Below are 21,622 nucleotides of genomic sequence, written 5' to 3' on the forward strand. Positions count from 1 at the left end.
TCCATCCCTATAGTCACTTTTTTGTCTCTTTGGGATCGTTTTGAGTCAGGGCCCCCGGGCCTGTGCCAGGTAGGCCTGTTCAGTAATCCATGGAAGTATGTGTGTACAATAACGGTAAGAACAGCAGGTCAAAGTTGCAAAACTGTTAAAAGCAGTTTATCTGGGTTAACTATTTGAAATGACAGACACATTTAAGATCTTTTTAAATCCACTTGACAGTTGCATGGAGAGAGCGTTTCTGTCTTTCAGATTGTTTTTTATCTCTTTTCTCTTCTTCTGCTGATCCCTTCACTTCCTCTCCGCTTCCGCCAGTAAATCGATACAAGCAGACAGATTTGCAAACACGCACGCACCCACCCACGCACGCACGCGCACACACACACACACACACACACACACACACACACACACACACACACACACACACACACACACACACACACACACACACACACACACACACACACACACACACACACACACACACACACACACACACACACACACACACACAGTTTGAGAGTGAGTCTCGAATCTCGATCGATTAGTGACACCCTTCTTGAAAAACACAGCTTGAGCAAGACACTTCCTTCCTAGGTTGAACTCAGGTAGGTAGGTGGTTGTGTGTGGTGTGTGTGTGTGTGTGTGTGTGTGTGTGTGTGTGTGTGTGTGTGTGTGTGTGTGTGTGTGTGTGTGTGTGTGTGTGTGTGTGTGTGTGTGTGTGTGTGTGTATTCATGACGTCAGTATGTGTGTGAAGTGGCACGTGTCTAATCTGAGTAAGTGGGATGTGTTTGGGGACTCCTCTGCAGCTGTCTTTTCTCACAACCACACATCTTATGTGTGTGTGGTCTTATTAGGCCCATTCAAGTGGGTGTTTTGATGCTGTCAGGCCCTGCACTGAACGAACACACACACACACACACACACACACACACACACACACACACACACACACACACACACACACACACACACACACACACACACACACACACACACACACACACACACACACACACACACACACACACACACACACACATTTTGTTGCTCGTTTCGGAGAACAAAGTGTGTTTCAAGACATTTGATAGAGCATGGGACAGGAAACAGAAACAAGGCTGTGTGTGTGTGTGTGTGTGTACCTTGACTCTGCGGATAGCGTAGGTGTGGCCGAGCAGTTGATTGACAGGTTGCCGGACATTCCTCAGGTCCCACACACACACGCTGCAGTCCACTGAGCCTGTGGCCACGATGTTCTGAAGACAGACAACAAGTTACTGTTAAAAACACACAATTATTTATTATATATATGTATTTAAATGTCCTTTAAAGCTTTTTAAAAGATGTTAAGGAACAATGCAGCTGCTAAAAGGCTTTTAAAAACCAAAAATCTTCTTCAACACATACAGTAAATAAAACATTCATGTTATATTCAGAATATTTTAAATGTGTTTAAAATTACAATTACAATGAAGCAGTTTAAAATGGCTACTTTAATGAACTATCGGTGAACTAAACTAGTCAGATAAGCTGCATTTGAAATGACATGTGGTGAGCTGTTTGTGAAACTAGAATAAACCTGTGGAAATGTATTTTAATGTGAATTCAAGTGGGTGATATGAACCTTAGACACGTTTTCACACTCGTTTGTTGAGGATAAAAATACACAGAACACAAAAGTTGGATGGGCACCTGGTCATATTTGCACCAATCACAGCTAAGGATCTCAGCCTTGTGCGCCGGGATTGCCAATCGACACGCTGCACTCTTTACGTCCCAAACTCTGAGCGTCCCGTCACCTGAAGGCAGAAACAGAGAGATTTACCCAGCATGCCCCGGTAGGACCATGGCCCACACGGGTGACCTCAGAGCAGGTGTTTGCAACAATGTGGTCAGAAACCAAACTATTCAAATGATGACCTGATGGAGGCGCCGGATAAAACATTAGAGAGGGACATTTCACTCAACAGCACAAATGATTCATCCTCTAGGAACCATGAATGTTTTATTTAATCTTGTTTTATTTTATTTTATATAATTAAAATAAATTAAATTAAACTTTACTTTATTTTATTCGTTTGATTTATTTTATTTTATTTTATTAAATCCGATTTAATTGAATTGAATTTGTTTTTTAATTTAATTCATTTTATTTTATTGGGACACCTTTGACCTGCTGGTGGAGTTTAGAGGAGTGGATATCTGAAGTATACTTTATCACAATCCAAGATGGTGAATGGTTAAAAATATTAAACATTTTACAGGTTAACTACAAAAACTCTGCACATATGTTTATTTTTTCTACGCTGAAGAGACGGAGATGATACACACAGTATTTTAATGTCAAAAACATCAACAGTTAATCGCATGAACATACATACTGTAAGTGTGTGTTGTGCAACTGTATTATTTATATTTACATTTATATTTATTATTGATTAATCTGGCGATTTGCTTGATGTGTTTGTTGTGGATCAGTGTCAAGGATGACATCATCAAACGTCCTCAAATGTCTCAAAAACAGAAAATATTCACATTTGAGAAGCTGACAGAGAATTTTCAGCCATTTTATTAATAAAAAAAAAAGACTCAAAATGACGAATCAATTATGTAAATAGTTGGTTCATTCAGTAGTTGACAACTAATAGATGCAGCTTAAATCATATTCAGATTTAGTTTGTGCACAATGCACAACATGTGGATAACACTTAAAGTGACATTCCGGCTTAAAATCATCCCAGGGTCGTTTTCGGAAAATACACTCATCAAATAAGCCATTGAGAAAAACTTTTTCATGTATGAACTGTTAACAGAGAAGCAGCCGGTCATGGCTGACACTGATTAGCTTGGGGCAGTACGGTGAAGGCATTGAAACGTTCTTTTTAACACCTTACACAGAAAACAAAGCACAAATGGGCTCCTTTCTTTTGGATTGACTTTGGTAATCCACTTAGATGGACTTCTGGTACAGGGGTCAGTAGGTAAGACTTTCAAAACACTCTTTTAATAAACTCTGGGTTCAATAACTACGTTGTTGGTGCTTTGTTTTCTGTGTAGGGACTCTTCTCATGCTGCTGCAGAGGTTTGGTGTTATTTTGAGCAGTATCAGTGGTTAAAAAAGATGTTTGAATGTGTTCATCCGTACTGCCCCGAGCTAATCACTTTCCGACTGTAAGCGACTCTACCGGATTGCTCTGGTAATAGTTGTTAGACGGAAGAAATTATCAATGGCTTATTTTATGGTTGTATTTGGGATGAATTCCAGATGGAATTTCACTTTAATGTCCAAATAAAATGTCTTTTATTCTTTTATTTCACTGCAAAATGAGCAATGACCAAAGTAAGACCTTCACTGTTTTTACTGTACATATGATAATAAATGAATCTGGAACATGAAACAACCAGAGGGAGAGAATATATACTGTATATACAGTGGTGATCAAAATTAGAGAAAAAAGTAATAATTCTTGATTAATTCTGAAATACTGTTAATTCTTAATGTTCAGAATTTAATAGAATAGAATCTCCAGTCCTACGCCAAACATAATGCTCCCATCAGACCCAAATAAATTGAACGTCCTCTTATCACTGAAGTCACTCTGGACCAGTTCTTCTCTGTCCACACAACATGCTCCTCAGCACAGGCAAGTCTAGCCTTTTTATTCTTTCTGCTGATGAGAGGTTTGGTCACTGCAGAGTGAGCTTCCAGTCCAAATTGTCTTAAACAGTGAGACCAGTGAAACGCCGAGCCTCTCTCTGATGGCTGAGAGGGTCATCGCTTTGGCCTTCATCTGGACAACGTGCTGTCTCAGGGTTTCAGTCTCCTTAGAGCGGCTCACCATCTTACAAAGTAACCAGGAGAGCTGCAGATAAAAAGGGTGTGTCCAACAATGAAGTCAATTGTCACCAGGTGCAGATTAACACCAATAACTGGGAGGGATATGACAGTGTTCTCTAATATTGCTCATTGCTTTTTCTCACAAAGTAAAGGTTTTTGTTGAAATGTTATTTAAAAAAAACATGCTAGGACAGCAGTGGTATATTAGAATCAGAAATACTTTAATAATCCCAGGGGGAAATTTATATAGCCACATCTGATATTCTATCAAATTCTGGACAATAAAAAATAACATTATTTCAGAATAAATCAAGAATGAACACTTATCTCTGTAATTTCTGTGTATATATATATATATATATATATAATATACAGTATACCGTATTTTCCGCACTATAAGGCGCACCACATTATAAGGCGCACCTTCGATGAATGGCTTATTTTGTAACTTTTTTTTCATATATAAGGCGCAACGCATTATAAGGCGCATGGAATAGACGCTAGAGTCGAGGCTGGGGTTACGTTAAGGACCGCCTCTAAATTCATTGATGTTAAGTTTGCGTGCTAGCGCTGTTGCCTTCAGTCGAATAGTGATTGTACTGACACTTCTACTTGCTGCTCTTTGTTCAACAACCCACTGTTTGAGTTTTTCCTCCAACTATAGCCATCTCGCTCTGTTCCCTCGGAAACTCAGTTTAGTTTTCTTTACTTGGCGCAGGTCATCTTGTTGCTTCCTCCACTTCGGCACCATTGATTCGTTAATGTTAAACTCTCTGGCTGCTGCCATGAGTTTAAACTCTGCGTCGTAAGCGTGTCTCTTAATAGGAGCCATTTTGGGCTCTTTACACAAACACACAAATGGAAATGAAACGGCACGTTTCGCGCAGTCGTATATCTCAACATGCACCGCGCATTACTTCTTCTACGGGGGAAAATAGAGTCGGCGGCTGCTTACCGTAGTTGCGAGACCTGTTGTGGCTCAATATTGGTCCATATATAAGGTGCATCGGATATAAGGCGCACTGTCGGCTTTTGAGAAATTTGAAGGTTTTTAGGTGCGCCTTATAGTGCGGAAAATATGGTATATAGAAAGAGAAGAAGAGGTTAATTGAGGGGAACACGACTCCAAGTGTGTGAGTGTCCCAGGATAACTTCTCTTGTGAACACTCATTTCAGGGACCACTTAATTATGGCTTCAACCCAAAAGACTGTGTGTGTGTGTGTGTGTGTGTGTGTGTGTGTGTGTGTGTGTGTGTGTGTGTGTGTGTGTGTGTGTGTGTGTGTGTGTGTGTGTGTGTGTGTGTGTGTGTGTGTGTGTGTGTGTGTGTGTGTGTGTGTGTGTGTATGTGTGTGTGTGTGTGTGTGTAAATATGTACAGTATGTGTGTGTGTGTGTGTTTGTTTTCCTGGGCAGAGGTGGAGTGTCTGCCAACACACTGCGACAACCATAAAGCAGAACCTTTAACACTTAGTCCTCCTCCTCCTCTTCCCTCCTTGTTCGTTTCACGGCTTCTGTAAGCTTCAAAACGTGGAATACATGCAGATTCTGTCTACCTGTTTTCTTTGACTTTTCAATATGAGCGTCAACAACCTGAGGAAAGTGAAAATATGACAAAAACTGTGTCTGAGTTGGAAAAGTATTGATAAAAAACTAAATGTAGGCAGACTGAGCGAGTAAATGACGACGTACACAAAGAGCTGAAAACCTCACATGAACACAGAAGCTAAACGGAAATGTCTGATTTCCATCGTGTTCTCCACATGGTTTTACATCATTTGAGCTCTTTTAAAAAGGGACAGTTGTGTGTTCTGAAGCTCTTGTCAAAGCCGCCATCAACAAAAACAGAGATTTAAGTCACAGAACGCAGAAGCTGCTGCCTCCGTCAGTTAGTTTTGTTTGTGTTTTTTGTGACTTTGGTGTTTTAAAGCCCGTCGTTCCCAGAGGATTTGATTAGAAGAATTGAAATAGTGTTTTCTTTCAGATGTTATTGTGGTTGATGATTACACAGCGATGTTCATTTTACATGCAACAACTGAACTGTAGTCAGATCACCGCTCAAGTCCCTTATGAGGATATTCACAATTATCTTGATGAAAATTCACCACGATGGACTCTCCACTGATGAGAGAAGAAAAAAGAAGGACAAGCCTGTGAATGTTCTCATTCGTCCAGGTCATCGTTATCCTCAAAGCAATTTCAGTCAAAAGCAACTGGACTGGTTATTTGTCTAGGAAGACGTTTCACCTCTCATCCAAGAGGCTTCATCAGTTCATGTACGCATCTGACCAGGCTGAGACTGGTCCAACTAACTGGTGTGAGATCCAGGTATTTAACTTCTCACAAGGCCGATGATGTCACTGAAACCTTTTGTGCCAACGCCCGTCGTTAGAGTGGCAGTCGTTGGTGGGAAGCTGGTTTCGACTTTGTTAGTGCTCTATTGAGTCTGAACGACAGTTGTTGGGGTCACAGGAGGACATGTGTGAACAGTTGTTCTTTGAGGTTAGATTGTTGAATCTCCTGGGAAGGGATAAAAGGGCAGCATTGTAAATTGGAGATAAGTGGTGTCTCAGACCTCCTCCTCTGTTTAGCGATGGTTTCTCTACTTTACATAGATGGCTTCTTTTACCCCTCTTTCAAACCATCTGTCCAAGATTTGGACATTGTTGTCATCAAAGGAGTGGGCTTTCTCCTTGAGGTGTAAGTGGACAGCAGAGTCCAGGCCAGTTCCATTAAGGTTGTTTTTCTTTATAGCCGATTCTGTAGCCGTAATCAACTCCACAACGGGTACCTCTTTTGGTGTCATGGCAAAGTTCAAGCCCTTGGCTAAGACCAGACTCTGTCTGACAAATTCTTAACACATCTGTTATGTGTTTCTTACTCCACCATAAGAAGTCAAGGACAACAGTTTGCCCTTCTTAGACTGTGACGTCCATATGGAGAATGACAGGAGCCTCCACATTGGGGTGTACAGAAAACCCACTCACACAGATCAATATCTACTGTTTGACTCTCACCACCCTTTGGAACACAAGCTCGGCGTTATCAGAACACTGCAGCATAGAGCTGATAACGTACACACCAGCTCACAGGCCCAAGGGGAAGAACACAAGCACCTGAGAGGCGCCCTCACAACTTGTGGCTACCCCAGCTGGACCTTTGTGAAAACGGCAGCTGCTTCCAGAAAGAAAAACCAAAGTGGTTGAGAAAGAAAAAGAAAACAAGAGAAACAACATAGTCATCCCGTATGTGGCTGGGGTATCAGAGAAACTCAGGAGGATCTTCAACAAACACTGCATCCCTGTGTATTTCAAACCCGGTAACACACTCAGACAGAGACTAGTACATCCCTAGGACAGAACACCACACACCCACAAAAGCAATCTGGTTTATGCTGTCCAATGCAACGAGGAATGCAAAGATCTTTACATTGGAGAAACAAAACAACCACTGCATGAACGCATGGCCCAACACAGGAGAGCTAACTCCTCAGGCCTGGACTCCGCTGTCCACTTACACCTCAAGGAGAAAGCCCACTCCTTTGATGACAACAATGTCCAAATCTTGCACAGAGAGGACAGATGGTTTGAAAGAGGAGTAAAAGAAGCCATCTATGTAAAAGTAGAGAAACCATTGCTAAACAGAGGAGGAGGTCTGAGACACCACTTATCTCCAATTTACAATGCTGCCCTTTCATCCCTTCCCAGGAGATTCAACAATCTAACCTCAAAAAACAACTGTTCACACATGTCCTCCTGTGACCCCAACGACTGTCGTTCAGACTCAATAGAGCACTAAAGAAGTCAAAACCAACTTCCCACCAACGACTGCCACTCTAACAACGGGCGTTGCCACTTGGAGCACAAAAGGTTTCAGTGACATCATCGGCCTTGTGAGAGGTTAAATACCTGGATCTCACACCAGTTTGTTGGACCAGTCCCAGCCTGGTCAGATGTGTACATGAACTGATGATGCCTCTTAGATGAGAGGTGAAACGTCTTCCTAGACAAATAACCAGTACAGTTGCTTTTGACTGAAATTGCTTTGAGGATAAAAAAGGAGGACGCACTGATTTGTCTCATTTTTGTGTCGGTTATTTTGTTTTACTGAAGAGAGGAAGTAAAAATGAGAGCCTGTTAACTCTGAAAGCATCACTGCGTCTCATTTATAAAGTGTTTAACATGTTAAACAATGACACATACATACAAAGGAGTTGTGATTTATCAAACATAAATCCCTTCCAAATGGCTGTTACCTAATCAAAATAATATCAGCAACAGGGTATCTGCAAGTTTTAGCAAGTCCAATTTAAGACATTTTAAGACGTATTTAATGCCACCTTGAATGAAATTTAAGACCAAAAACACGATAAATATAGGCGATGGTGGGGGGATTCCGCTTTCCAGAAGTAAACCTGCTCGCGATTTGTGAGTCAGGGAACATCAAACGGAAGAGATCTCCTATCCCCTCAGTGGAGTTGTACGACTGGTGCTTCACCACTGTGTTTAAAATCCACAAACCTTCGATTTAAGTGTTGGTATCCCACCGAATGCTGCCCTCCGCCGTCTGCGGCGCTCGCCCAGGAGCAGAGATGCAAAACTGTGACCTGGCTGGGGTCTGTTTGTGGCTCTTGACAGCCTTGACCCCCATGGTGCAGGGCTTGAAGGTAGATATGTACAGAATGCATGCAGGTTGACAGACGTGAGCCAACTCTCAATAAATTAACACTTACTCATAGTTGCAGACTAACTAACAAGCATTTATATCAGCTGCTAGTGAAAAAGTGGCCTCTCTACATATCCTTTTTCGAAAAGGCCCGCAAGAAAAAGAAAATATATATAACATTAAACAGTTCTGCCAAGACAAATTTAAGATCTTTGAGTAATGTATTGAAGACTAGGATATAACATTTTAAATGAATTTAAGACGGTTTAAGACCTTAATTTTGGATTAACAAATTTAAGACTAGACTGAGACTGCGAATGTGCATTCATCTATAAATTCTGTAAATTCAGTTAAAATTTGTGCTGTGTTTGATCAGAAACCTGAGTTTTCTTCCCTTGTCTGCCTCTCTGATCTCCTTCCAGCATTCATCTTTCAGTTTACTTATTTCACTTGCTGTATTTCCGGTCATGCATCTACTTAAGTTTTAAATGTAAGAAAACCTTTAAGCGGAAAATCCCCTCCTCTCTCTCCCCATTAGGGCAGGACTAACCGTGAGGCTGCTGCAGGAACTGGCAGCTGCACGTCGCCGCTCTCCTTCAGGGAACAGAAGTTAAAGTCCTCACACTTTGTTTTAGGAAAACTAACTTTAATAATAAAGACGGTGCTGGTGTGGCTCAAAGAGAGAGGATGGATGAAATGTTGGAGCCACCTTAGAGTCACCATGTGGAAGTTGCCAACTAAATAAATTAGCTTAATAGGATTATGTGACTGGGGCTCTGAAACGTCCCTTTGAGGCGAACGACGGGGGCAAAAACGGGCTGGAAATATTTTGGAAGCTGTGTCAGAAGAAGGAGAGAACAAATCCTGACCGTTTGTTGTTGCAGCAAGGGAGCCCTTTCCTGGCTTCACCCCCTGTTTACTGACCAGCAGGTTAATCCTGCCTCCCTCCTCCTGTTCAGACCCAACGATGGGTGAAAAATCCCAGCATCGGCCCAATCCCCCCTCCTCTTCATTGATCTTTTCACCACCGCTTTAACCCTTCAACATCCCTCTGCTATTCATCATCCTCCTCCTCCTCGCGCACACGCTCCACTTCTCCACTGGCATCAAGTCACATCAAGTGGAAAACATGCCAACTAGGCAGTGTGTGAGTGTGTGTGCGTGTGCGTGTGCGTGTGTGTGTGTGTGTGTGTGCGTGCATGCGTGTTCTGCAGCACATTAGAGGCTGGCTTCTGTACAAAGGGTCTCACTCTATTACACCTTGTATCTGTGCTGTATCAGCAAGTTCAACACACACACACACACACACACACACACACACACACACACACACACACACACACACACACACACACACACACACACACACACACACACACACACACACACACACACACACACACACACACACACACACACACACACACACACACACACACACACACACACACACACTATTGATTACAATAGGAGTTTCAAAGTATAATCAGCTGTTTCTAATGTCACAACATAGTAGGAAGTATTTCTCGTAAAATGCCTTTTTTTTTATTCAACAAGCAATTTGCACAGTGGAAAGCAGCAGAACTGATTAAACGTTAAAGGTTGAATATGTAGAATCTTTATTAAAAGCTATATTCTTTTAAAAATAATACAACCACGGGGCGTTTTGAGGGGTACAGAATTAAAGGAATGCTTTTCCATAAAAAATATATTTAGTCTGGATTCATTTTTTTTACAGGTTTGACGTTGACTTTCTTTCCCATTCTGTTTCCTTTGTAGCAGCCAATAGCGTTGGGCGTTGCTGGTTGCCAGGGTTGTCTGTTGTTGGGTGCAGCTACTGTAGGCTGGCACTGGGTGAAATGGAATTTGCCAATCCTGCAGCTGCTTCGGAGCCTCAGTGAAGGGGGCGTTATTTGTCCCAGAAGCTGGGTGAGCGGAGACGGGCAAAAACCAGAGTCAATATAGGCCAAGCATTTACTCCATGGACTGAGAGAAACGCCATTCAAATGCACGCCCAAATGGCTACGTTTCTCCTTCATCCGTAAGCTAACTTTAATGTCTACTTAGCTGTAGCGGCTAATGCTAACGGCTAAAAGTAACTGTCAGTCAAACTCTTATGCGATACTGGTTTTTATGGTGCGATTTGGGTTCAAACAGGTTCAAACAGGCTCAAACAGGCGCCGGTCTCCTGTAGGATACTGGGCAACGATTCTGGCAACCCGACTGCTGGAATTATTTTTTGTTTTTGCGCCAAAGATCTTGAGAAACTAAATGCTTCATTAAGCTCAATTATGCTCATTCTCCATATTCAACCTTTAATATCTGGTTTATTTATCGCAAAGACTATCGGTATCATGAAATGCGACGGCGTTACCCCATGTTTTTCTCTTCTCCTGCTCCTCTATGTTGGACAACAGTAGTGATTAAAGATCACAAATGTTGAAATATAACCTGCAAAAATTAAGATTCTGATTTTTTTTTAAATCCCACTGAACCCAATCCCTACCTGATGGTTTCTCAACAACACTTCTCACCCAAAATCTCCATCAGAAACTGTGATCGAAAAAATATTGACTTTCTGACTGATGAACAGTCGAAGTGACTTCACTGATTGGCTCATATCGATCCGTTCTGACCAATCAAGTGTTCCTGACATCATATACAGAAGTGCAAACACAGATATGGTTACTCTGGAGAAGGACTGAAAGTTCAATCCAAAAAATCGACTTCACGTCTCAGACAAACACAAAAAGCAGGTTTCAAAACTGAAAACGACTTTCTGTTGCTGATCTCTTCTAGCTCTTCCCTCCCTGATGGGGGTGGGGGTCTTCTTCTCTCACCCGTCATGCATATTATAGGTATTTGCATTTCAAAAACATCTTTGTGGTTTCGCTAAATATTCAGAGTCGCGGCTTAATGTGATCGCAGCGAGTGTGTGGGAGACGGCAGCAGAGAGGGTTCAAATATAAAGTCAGAGAGCTGCAGTCACACACATTTACACCATTGTTTTTATTAGCTGATGAAGCTGAGATCAGCCACCTCCGCAGCTCGCTCACACTCACTCACACACACACACACACACACACACAGCTGGATCGAGGCGAGCTGGCACAGTGGCCTTGTGGAGAAACACAAGCGAGCAGAGGAATTACATGCAGACTGAAGACGTTGTGCTGCTTTTAATCCTGAGATTACTGTTCAGTTCTGTCAACAGTGAGAGGAAACAGGAGTGGACGGAGACAAGTGGTTAATGCTACGAGCTACGAGGTGTTTCACAACTTGGAGCCAGATGTGAAGACTCCAAGCAGGGAGAGTGGACTGCAGGGTTCCAGTTACCTTCAAACTGTCTTTAAATTTCTCTCACACAAGGAAAGACCAGTGCCCGGTTGCATAAGGTTTTAGTTTTAAGTGTGTCCCTAAATCAAAATATTTCCCTGAGCTAAGGGGTTCATTACGGAGCGGTGCATAAAGCTTCTTATAGGTTGTCTCCTTGCCTAAGTGTTCAGGCTAAAGCTGCGTTCAGACTGGATGCGATGGCCTCGAAGTACGCCACAAGATTGCATACAAAGTCATTGTGCAGAAGCAATGACACACGCACACGTTTCAAGCGGGGCGACGGGAATCTTGTGTTACATGCGATGCAAAACACGCGTTGTTGCGTCCATTGCCTCATCGCACAGGATGAAAATATTGAACGTTTTAGGTGGATTTGTGTGACGCTGTGGGTCCGAGTCAGTGAGGAGGTTCAAATTCCAGTTAAAGCTGCAGTCAGCAAGTCTGGCAGATCGGGTGACTCAGTCAAATTTCGAATGTTTACAACTCTCACGCCCCTCCCCCTCTACCACCGAACTCATCCGCTCTGTCCAATCGAGTGCTCGTCAGTGCACGTGCACCAGATTCCTGTGAATTCGCCTGATGATCCGTGTGCAAAACGACCTCTTTCACAGCCATTGCCAGACTTTTTCCTTAGTGGTGCCCAAATGAAACTCCGTGAAGCTTCGTGAAGCATTTTTTTTGTTTTCTGAAGCCACTAGATGGAGCTCTTGGTTTAAAGGAAAAAGGCTCAAGGACTGGTGATTTGTTTTGTTTTCAACCCTTTGTTGTACAGTTAGTGCCATCTAGTTGGCTCAGAAAAGAATACTTCATATAGCTTCATGAAGCTTTGTTTGGACATCACTATTTTTCCCCTTTCTATATTCAGACCCACCCAACTCAACCTCTGATTGGCTCGTAATCATTGCCTTTTTCACAGCGCAGGCGGGAAGGAAAATAACGCTCGGTAGATGTTAATATGACACACTGATGAACAAGAACATGCAAATGTGGTGTGAGAAACTGCCTAAACTATTTCTGGTTTTACCAAAGTAAAGAACATGGCTCCATTAACATTATAGGAAATGTGTGCGTATGAAAAAATGGTCTTGAACAGCCAACCATCTTCTTCTGTTGATCATTTGTTCTGTTTCAGTCCAACGAAGCTGTACGACTGAAATCAAATCCAACTGGAGAGCAAAGATCTCTGCTGATGATTACTGAAGCTCTGATTTGTTGCAGAGCTGAGAGCAACTCTGGCATCACAAGTGACACTGGAGGAGATGTGGAGGGCAGATCTCTCTCTCTCACACACACACACACACTCTCTCTAATGCTGGAGGTCTTGTGTGGCACTGGAGCAAATTAGAGGGGGGGATGGAGAGAAGAGAGGGATGAGAGGAGGAGAAGATGTAAGAGGCAGTGAGGAGCATGGGAACCCCCGATAAGCTTTATCGGAATGAGACGCCATCTGCCCCCCCCTGCTCTACTCCGTATCTCCGCGTTCCTCTCCGTCACTCTTGGTCCTCTCTTCCTCTCTCTTCAAAGCCGGCAGCGGCCATGAAGCCTCTCATGCTCACGGCAGAGCGCCACTAGAGGGGAGGCCTCCATGGGGAGATAAGGCAGCGATTCGCCACTGTGCGCTAATGCTAGCTAGCTCTGTTTGACAACTCATTACCATCCATCCACTCAACCATCCACCCATCCATCCATCTGTAAGAGCCACCACAGTTACATGTCGGGGATTTGACCTGTAGTGTTTTCTGCAACAGTGACATATTAAATGTTCAAACATGATTTTAATGTGATTTAATCTCTTCTCTGTGTGAATGAGTGTGTGAATGTTCCCTGTTGAATGTTTACAGTCACAGTTATTATGTAAAACAGCGTGAGGCCCCACCGTGCGGGAAATGATGACATTTATGTTGGAGCTTTAAACAAACTGCTTTACGAGGAGCATTGACTTTAATCCCATTTATTTTATCAGCTGGTTCTATAAAATTATATCAGGTTAATGTAACTGTATCACCAGTCGGACGCCGTTCGCTGGTATTAGCCGTATCCGGATGGATCCGGTCTGCTGCACTTTCCGGCCTTTTCGTGGTGCTTTTACTGCGTGAATGCAAGTGGAATTTATTTACACACTAATAAGAATCTACAAATTAAATGTCATGTTTGTACATGTGCATTTACATGTCAAATTAGTAAACGAAAATGTGACTTTGATGAGAGAAAACAGTCAGAACGTTTGGTCGCCGCTCAGCCTGAGTGGCTCAGGTGGTGGTTTACATTAAAAATGGAAATAAAGAAGACTTTACAGTATATTTTCGAGCTGATAAAGCATGTCATTTTATTGTGAAGGACTGAAGTATGGTCCTGGATGCTTTGATAATATCGATGTTAATGTGGACGACCAGCAGCTCCCAGTGTTTACTGCGAGGAAATCGGGCCTCCAGGCCGAGAGGAGCACAACGCTAATTCACCGGTGTTAGCGTCCTTTTGACGACTCTTGTTAACACACAGATAAATTAGGCCGTTAAAATTATATTTGGTTACAAAAATAGAAAGTTAGGCTTTAGTTTAACATCATGAAATCAACTCTAACCTACAAATATAAATGATGGTGTAATGTTTAAACAGAAACTTTGATAGAATAAAGCCAAAAACTGTACTACTGCTGACACAGATCGGTTATTTAAAAGTAAAAATATTGACGTCTTTAAGTGAATGAACTTCTGAATGGGAGTTTAATTTAAATAAAATAATTCGGGTCAACAAGACACATTAAAGCTTACCTGAATAAAGTGTGTTTTTTTATAGGGACTTAAATAATATTTTACATTAGGACATTCAAAATATAAGGTATTTTTAGTAGTAAAATCAGTTTAATTCATTAAGACAAATGTTGATTAATGGTGTGGATCACTGACTTTTCCTTCTGGCATTCCGCAACCTTTTTTTGATCCAGTGTGAATGAAGAATGGCGGCGTTGCTGCGTGCCATAATGACGGCGCTGTAGTGGACCCTCTGTGTGAAAGGGGCTTGAGCCTGCTGGCATCACAGTAGAAGATGCTTGTTTCTGCTCCATCAACAAATGCATCTATAAAGCGTCTTTATTTCTTCAACACATGTGTGGTCAGAAGAGCTTCCCTCTGCAACCCCAGGTCAGAGAGACACAAGCTGGATCACTGCACCAATGACACTCGATAGAAATGATAGATCCATGGGAACGAACAATTTCAAGACGTATGAGTGGAAAGGTCGATTTTCCTTTCCAGTACGGTGAAGGCATTAAAACGTCTTTTTTAACCACTAATACTGCTCAAAAGAACAGCAAACCTCTGCAGTAGCATGAGAAGAGTCCCTACACAGAAAACAAGCACCAATGGGCTCCTTCCTTTGGAATTGACGTTGCTGATCCACTTGAATGGACTTTACTACGAGAATTTAAGTAGGTAAGTCTTTCAAAACACTCTTTTAATAAACTGCAGATTCACTAACTACGTTGTTTGTGCTTCCTTTTCTGTGTAGGGACTCTTCTCATGCTGCTGCAGAGGTTTGCTGTTATTTTGAGCAGTATTAGTGGTTAAAAAAGACGTTTTAATGCCTTCACCCTACTGGCCCGAGCTAATCAGGGTTAGCCCCGTCCAGATGCTAAGGACTCTCCCGGATTTCTCCTTTAAAAGTTTATACATGAGAAAAACGGTCTGGCTGGCTCTTTGATGTATGTAAGTGCTGAAAAAGACCATGGGATGATTTTGCACCGGAATTACACTTTAACTTATCTCTCTCTCTCTCTGTCTCTCTTTATCTATCGATCGTTGGCCGTCTTCTCATTACAGCTGGGACCAGGCCTGCAGCAGAGCACTCTGATGTGAGACAAGACCCCTCTATCAACACCAGGCCTACAGAGGGTGTGTGTGTGTGTGTGTGTGTGTCTGTGTATGTGTCTGTGTCTGTGTCTGTGTGTATGCATGCGTGCATGCATGACAGAGAGAGAGAGAGAGAAAGAGTGTGAACCTCACAGCAACAGAAAGATGCAGAAAGTTTTGTTTTGCGTCTCCCCCTTCTCCTCTCAGTTTATCCGTCCCTTTGTCTCACTCTTTGTTGTTCTCTCGCTTGAAGCCTCTGGGGGTTTTGGGGCCGGCTGCGTTGTGTCCTGATGTATGATACTGTAAATAATCTAATATCCATGAGCAGCTGTGGGGGATGATAAACAGCACAGAAAAATTTCAACATTGACTCCCACTCCTCTTTATCTAGTAATGTGTTCTGTTAGCCTAGCTCCCGGGCGGTGGAGCTATTGTGAGCTAATGTGGCTAATTCAGTAAACGTCACCAAGACAGACGTTTTACTAGCTAACTGTTTCTTGCAGATTATAACGTTGAAGCTCCCAGCTGAACTCCTACAACTGGAGATAAGAATAAGAATGAGCTAATTAAAGGAGGTCCGCCAATAGTGTGTGGGATGACCTCAAAGGACCTCCGCTATTCCTGTTAATGTCCAATCCTCGTTAGTATAGTTGGCTTTGTTCTGATTATTGTTTTGAGATGTAAGCACATCTCATTGCTGTCTCGATCCACCTTCCTAGTATTAGAATCTGGGATTTACCGTTTGGGCCTCAGAATTAAGGTGGCATCACGCACTACTTTGTGTGGACGACTCTTCTTTCTCCTTGGTCAAGTAATTAAACTCCTTCAGTATCAGACATACAGGATTTTCTTTTCTTTTCTGGCATCATAATAAATTCTTCCCTAACACCCTGATTTCTACTTTTGGTTTATTTAATTCCACCGTTGAATTTATTACAGTTCTGAATCCTGATGAGTCGCTTCTTTCTTGGAAACACAGAAAGAGGAGTTCATGTTGAGCTAAAGCTTCGCCGAGGCCAGGTGTGTGTGTGTGCCTTTGTCTCTGATGGATGCCTGCTATCAATTATTTAACCAGACACTACCTGCTGTCAATGAACAAACACACACACATAATTTACAGATGGACTCTGTGTGTGTGTTGGCCGATGAGCACTTAACTCTCTGGTGAAACACACTCTCATAGATACTGAACACACACACACACACACACACACGCACGCATGCACGCACGAACGCACACGCACACGCACACGCACACGAATGGGCCCGTCTACTGGGGCGGGTGTAGAAACATGGCGGGGCAACCGGGCGCCGCCTCACACACTTGGAGACAATTTTTTCCAGTGGTCACTCGCCGTACTGCAACAAAAAATCCCCCTGCAGACTAAGAAGCATTTTCCCCAGAGAGCACCACTGTGACAGACGTCTGTAAAACTGCTGACACCTCCAACTGGAAACCAGCTACATTATCACTTACTTTATGTTTCTTCAAGCTCAGAAAAGTAATTTAAAAACCTGTTAAATCATCCCAATGTAAGGTCTATGCGCCGAGTGGGTGGGGCCAGCAGGAGAAACTCGACTGCACATAAAAGCCCAGAAGCTTTTTTTGGCGAGCGATTCTCATTGAACTGAAGAGGAGACGTTTTGGGATCAGGTATCCAGGTCTTATTTTCGGTCTATGAAGAAGACCTGTTACCTATGTAGATATGAAGTTCTCATTCTCAGATAATGAAAACATTATTATGAATATTAGTACATTTCTGCCAATAGATCTCCTGAAATCCTGCACACCGCTCCTTTGGTAAATGGTAAATGGACTTGTACTCATATAGCACTTTTCTATTCTTCTGACTACTCAAGGCGCTTTCACAGTGTTTGTCACATTCACCCATTCACACAAACATTCACACAGATGGCAGAGGACATCTACATACCATCTAATCTAATCTAACCATTCACACCACATTCAAACACCCATGTGCAGCACAGACAGCCATTCAGGGTTCAGTGTCAAGGACACTTCGACATGCGGACCGGGGGAGCTGGGGATCAAACCGTCGATCTCTTGAATGGAGGACAGCCGCCCCTTAACCTAACCCCCTAACCTCCTTTAACCTCAAACATTTCCTCTTTTTAAGCCCGCTGATGAAACTCCAACAGAGTCAGAGCACAGTTCTCTACGCGTCTGGACTTTCTGTGTTCTGGGTTGTTTTTGTGGAGGAGTTTTTCACTCAACTAAAGTGCAGCGAGTCTCCGTCTGACCCTGTGTGTCTCTGCAGCCTGATTGCAAGAGGATCGGAGTGAGCCTTCAGGGGAAAAACAGAGACAGAAACACAAACTGAAAGTAGAGCAACGGCAAGATAAACGACAGGACCGGATTCAACTTAATTGCGCAGAATTGAAGCAGGTTGCAGAGGCACAGAAGTTAATTTGTTCTTCTGTTGTATCACTGCTGCTGCAGGTCAGAGAGAAAAAGAGCAGAGTGGAGCTGCTGTCCTTCACCTCAGGCCGCTGCACAACAGCATCCGCCATATTTTTTTCAGACTTCAGACCCAAACACTTCAGTCTGGACACAAGTTTGTGGAGAAGTTCTGTTCTTGAGTTGTTCGGGAGGTTTAATCATTACAGCCATTTGTTTTCATGCCCAAAGCTACCATCATCTAACCATTGACCATCAATCAGCCACCAACCATTAACATTGACCATTGACAATGAACCATCGACCACCAAACAATTAACCATTCACCATCAACATCGACCATCCACCCTCTGATCATCTGACCATTAACCAGCCACCATCAAACATCGAACCATCAAGTATCGAACCATCCAGCATCGAACCATCCAGCATCGACCATCAAGCATGGAACCATCAAATCGAACAATCAAGCATCAAACCATCAAGCGTCAAACCAGCAAGCATCAAACCAGCAAGCATCAAACCATCAAGCATCAAACTATCAAGCATCAAACCATCAAGCATCAAACCATCAAGCATCGAACCATCAAGCATCAAACCATCAAGCATCAAACCATCAAGCATCGAACCATCAAGCATCGAACCATCAAGCATCGAACCATCCAGCATCGGCCATCAATGATCGGCCACCAAACTATCAAGCGTAGACGTTTGACTGCCATCTGGCATCAAGCGTATCTTGTTCAAATCTTATTTCAGTTTGTCTTGGTTCTCTTTTTCTTTTTGGAGGAACTTGTAACCAGGGAAGGACATTTCAAGAAAAGAATTCTACTCGATATTCAACTATTCGACCATTTCCCGTAGAGCGGCGCCTTATCTCCCTCTCTGGTACTGCTCACGCTATCGCTGCATTTCCTTCAAACACTTGTACCTTTAGAACCATACGTGATCTGTACAGACACTGAGCTAAACCCTAGATCTGTTCCGTGATTCATGATGAGACGAAACCGTTTTAGGTCGTTGCAGCGGTCTGAACTGGCCCCATGGTTAGAATAGAAATGATTAAAGTTAGGAAGAAAAACATCAGCTGATTCAGAACTTTTCAACAGCAGTGTAGCTGATAAACCAAAACATGGTGCTAAATAAATATGAAACAAACCAACAGTGTGTTTGAAGCAGCAGCAGCAGCAGTATATATGTGTGTGTGTGTGTGTGTGTGTGTGTGTGTTTTGTGTGTGTGTGTGTGTGTGTGTGTGTGTGTGTGTGTGTGTGTGTGTGTGTGTGTGTGTGTGTGTGTGTGTGTGTGTGTGTGTGTGTGTGTGTGTGTGTGTGTGTGTGTGTGTGTGTGTGTGTGTGTGTGTGTGTGTGCAGCTATTATCGGCTGTAACCTGGACACTGGGTCCACAGTAATGGTTTTATCATGCAGGGCAGCGCTCTGTAAATCATTTAGCTGCAGAGCTGCTTTATCAGATCTGGACTCACAGATCTAATGAGCTCAGTGTCACTGGAAACACTTGACCTCTGGATTCTGCAATTAACCTTCAAATTAAACTTTTTTTACATCTTTGGGGTCCTGATGCTTCTGCTTTGTGAACAAGTGACAAACTTCTTTATGATTCTGTTTTTGAACACATGCTGCAGCTACAGTAACACCGATGTGTGTGTGTGTGTCTTTCACTTTAAAATGAAAGTTAAAAAGGTCACAGTGCTGATACCCCTGAGCAACAGGAGCTTAACATCGTCCTGGCTGGAAAATCTCATCAGAGATTTCCGCTCGTTCTAGCAAACCAATTAACCCAAAACTCATTAGCCAACTTGTTAGAGAGCGCTTCACAAACTGATACTGAAGTGAAAACCAGCTGCTGCACATCAGACTCCAACCGGTCTGACGATCTGAACACAGCGCTGACGAAACACACATCCATCAGCAGCTCCACCCCTCTGATAACGTTAGCGTGCGCTCCCACACAAACGGATAAGATAATCCTCGCTCTCCCTCCGGGTCCAAACTCACTCACTTAATCGTCTTCTGAATAAAGCTCGTTTCTAAAAAACTCACTTCCTCAACAGAGCGAGAGGAGACACTGCAGCGGGGCCACCAGGTTTATTTCTCTACCCTGGTTTCTGTGACACAGGTTTCTTTACAGGACGGCTTAGGGACATCTGTCAACTCTGGAGAGGTGATCTCTGAGATTCTGTTAACTGAAATGTGAAACATAAGGAGCGCTTGATTTAATGTCTGCTTGTGTCAAGTTTGTGTCCCCATGAGGAGCCAGACTGCAGCTCTTTAGAGATGTAATGGAAGTTTTTGCATTAAGATGAGGTCCAGGCTGGTTCATGCAAATGACAGGCATCCAGCATCCAGATCAACCGTTGCTGATCTAAAATGACAGATTATTTCTCGTCTACAACGTTTTCAGAAATATTTCATTCAACTATTTTCATAATCAGACAAAGTTTCCAAACCAGCCGCCATGTTGGTTTGTTTTTTAAATCCGGGAGCCAATCAGGTGCAGCCATCGCGGTTTGAGGAGGGTGCGGCCTGTTTTCGCGAGCAGGGCGACCTCTCCCAGGTAAAAACGTCGCTGTGGACATGAACCACGATTCATCGCTGTACATTTAAACTAAAATAAACAAGGTTTAAAACATGGACGGAGCATGAGACGATGGGCCCCGGGGCACAGACATGTAGAGGTGCCCCGCCCTGTCTACTCAAAGAGCCTCAAAGAATTTGCTTTGTCATTTTGCATCCCTTGGTAGTAGTTTTGCATATACTTTTATTTGTTTTACATTGTTTTGTTCCTCCTTGTGGTCTGATAAACACAAGATTTAAAGTGTAATTCCAGCGCAAAATCATCCCATGGTCTTTTTTGGCACTTACATACATCAAATAAGCCATCAAGACAGTTTTTTCTTGTATGAACTATTAACAAAGAAACAGGGACTCTTCTTATGCTGCTGCAGAGGTTTGGTGTTCTTTTGAGCAGAATTAGTGGTTATAAAAAGACGTTTTAATGCCTTCACCATACTGCCCCGAGCTAATCAGTGTTAGCCACATCCAGCCGTTAGCGACTCTCCCAGATTTCTCCGTTAATAGTTGTTACACGAGAAACACTGCCTCGATGGCTTAGTTGATGTATGCAAGTGCCGACAGAGACCATGGGATGATTCTGCGCCGGAATCACACTTTAAAGTGGTGCTTTTGCAGGATTCTTTGCAGGAGCTTAAGATTAATGATCTGAATGGACGAATATCTGCAGAAGAAATTCCTGTGCGAATCCCTGCAACACTACGTTTCCTAACATAAAACACTGAAAACAGGAATTGTTGTGTTTAAAACAGAAGAGGCTGCAATTCAGACTTAAAGAGTCTGTGTGTGCTCATCCCCCTGAACAGTCATTACAGAAACAAGACTGAACCAAAATGCTGTTTCCTCCGTGACTCCGAACGGCCTGAATACAACTGAGAAGCTCTAAATCCACACAGCCCTGAAAGGTGAGACGCAGCCTCAACAACAC

General features: G+C 42.9%; 1 protein-coding gene across 2 annotated transcripts in view; it reads right to left on the minus strand.

Annotated features, from left to right (window-relative positions):
- The window catches only part of pex7 (peroxisomal biogenesis factor 7), a 57,737-nt gene that overhangs the window by 32,705 nt on the left and 3,410 nt on the right, over nucleotides 1–21,622 (minus strand). Inside the window, exons 7-8 of one of the 2 annotated variants that reach the window (XR_014593633.1) lie at nucleotides 1,717–1,800; nucleotides 1,144–1,278 (exon numbers count right to left, since the gene is read on the minus strand). Coding sequence is in view for 1 of the 2 variants with exons in the window: in XM_083933556.1 (XP_083789682.1) it covers nucleotides 1,144–1,257; nucleotides 1,694–1,800 (221 nt within the window). In the remaining variant the exon portion in view is untranslated. Of the gene's footprint in view, nucleotides 1–1,143; nucleotides 1,279–1,693; nucleotides 1,801–21,622 lie in introns of both variants that reach the window. The other variant, XM_083933556.1, reaches the window with a different exon arrangement.

The sequence above is a fragment of the Echiichthys vipera genome, assembly GCF_963691815.1.
Source record: "Echiichthys vipera genome assembly, chromosome: 19".
In the NCBI taxonomy this organism is placed as follows: Eukaryota; Metazoa; Chordata; class Actinopteri; order Perciformes; family Trachinidae; genus Echiichthys; species Echiichthys vipera.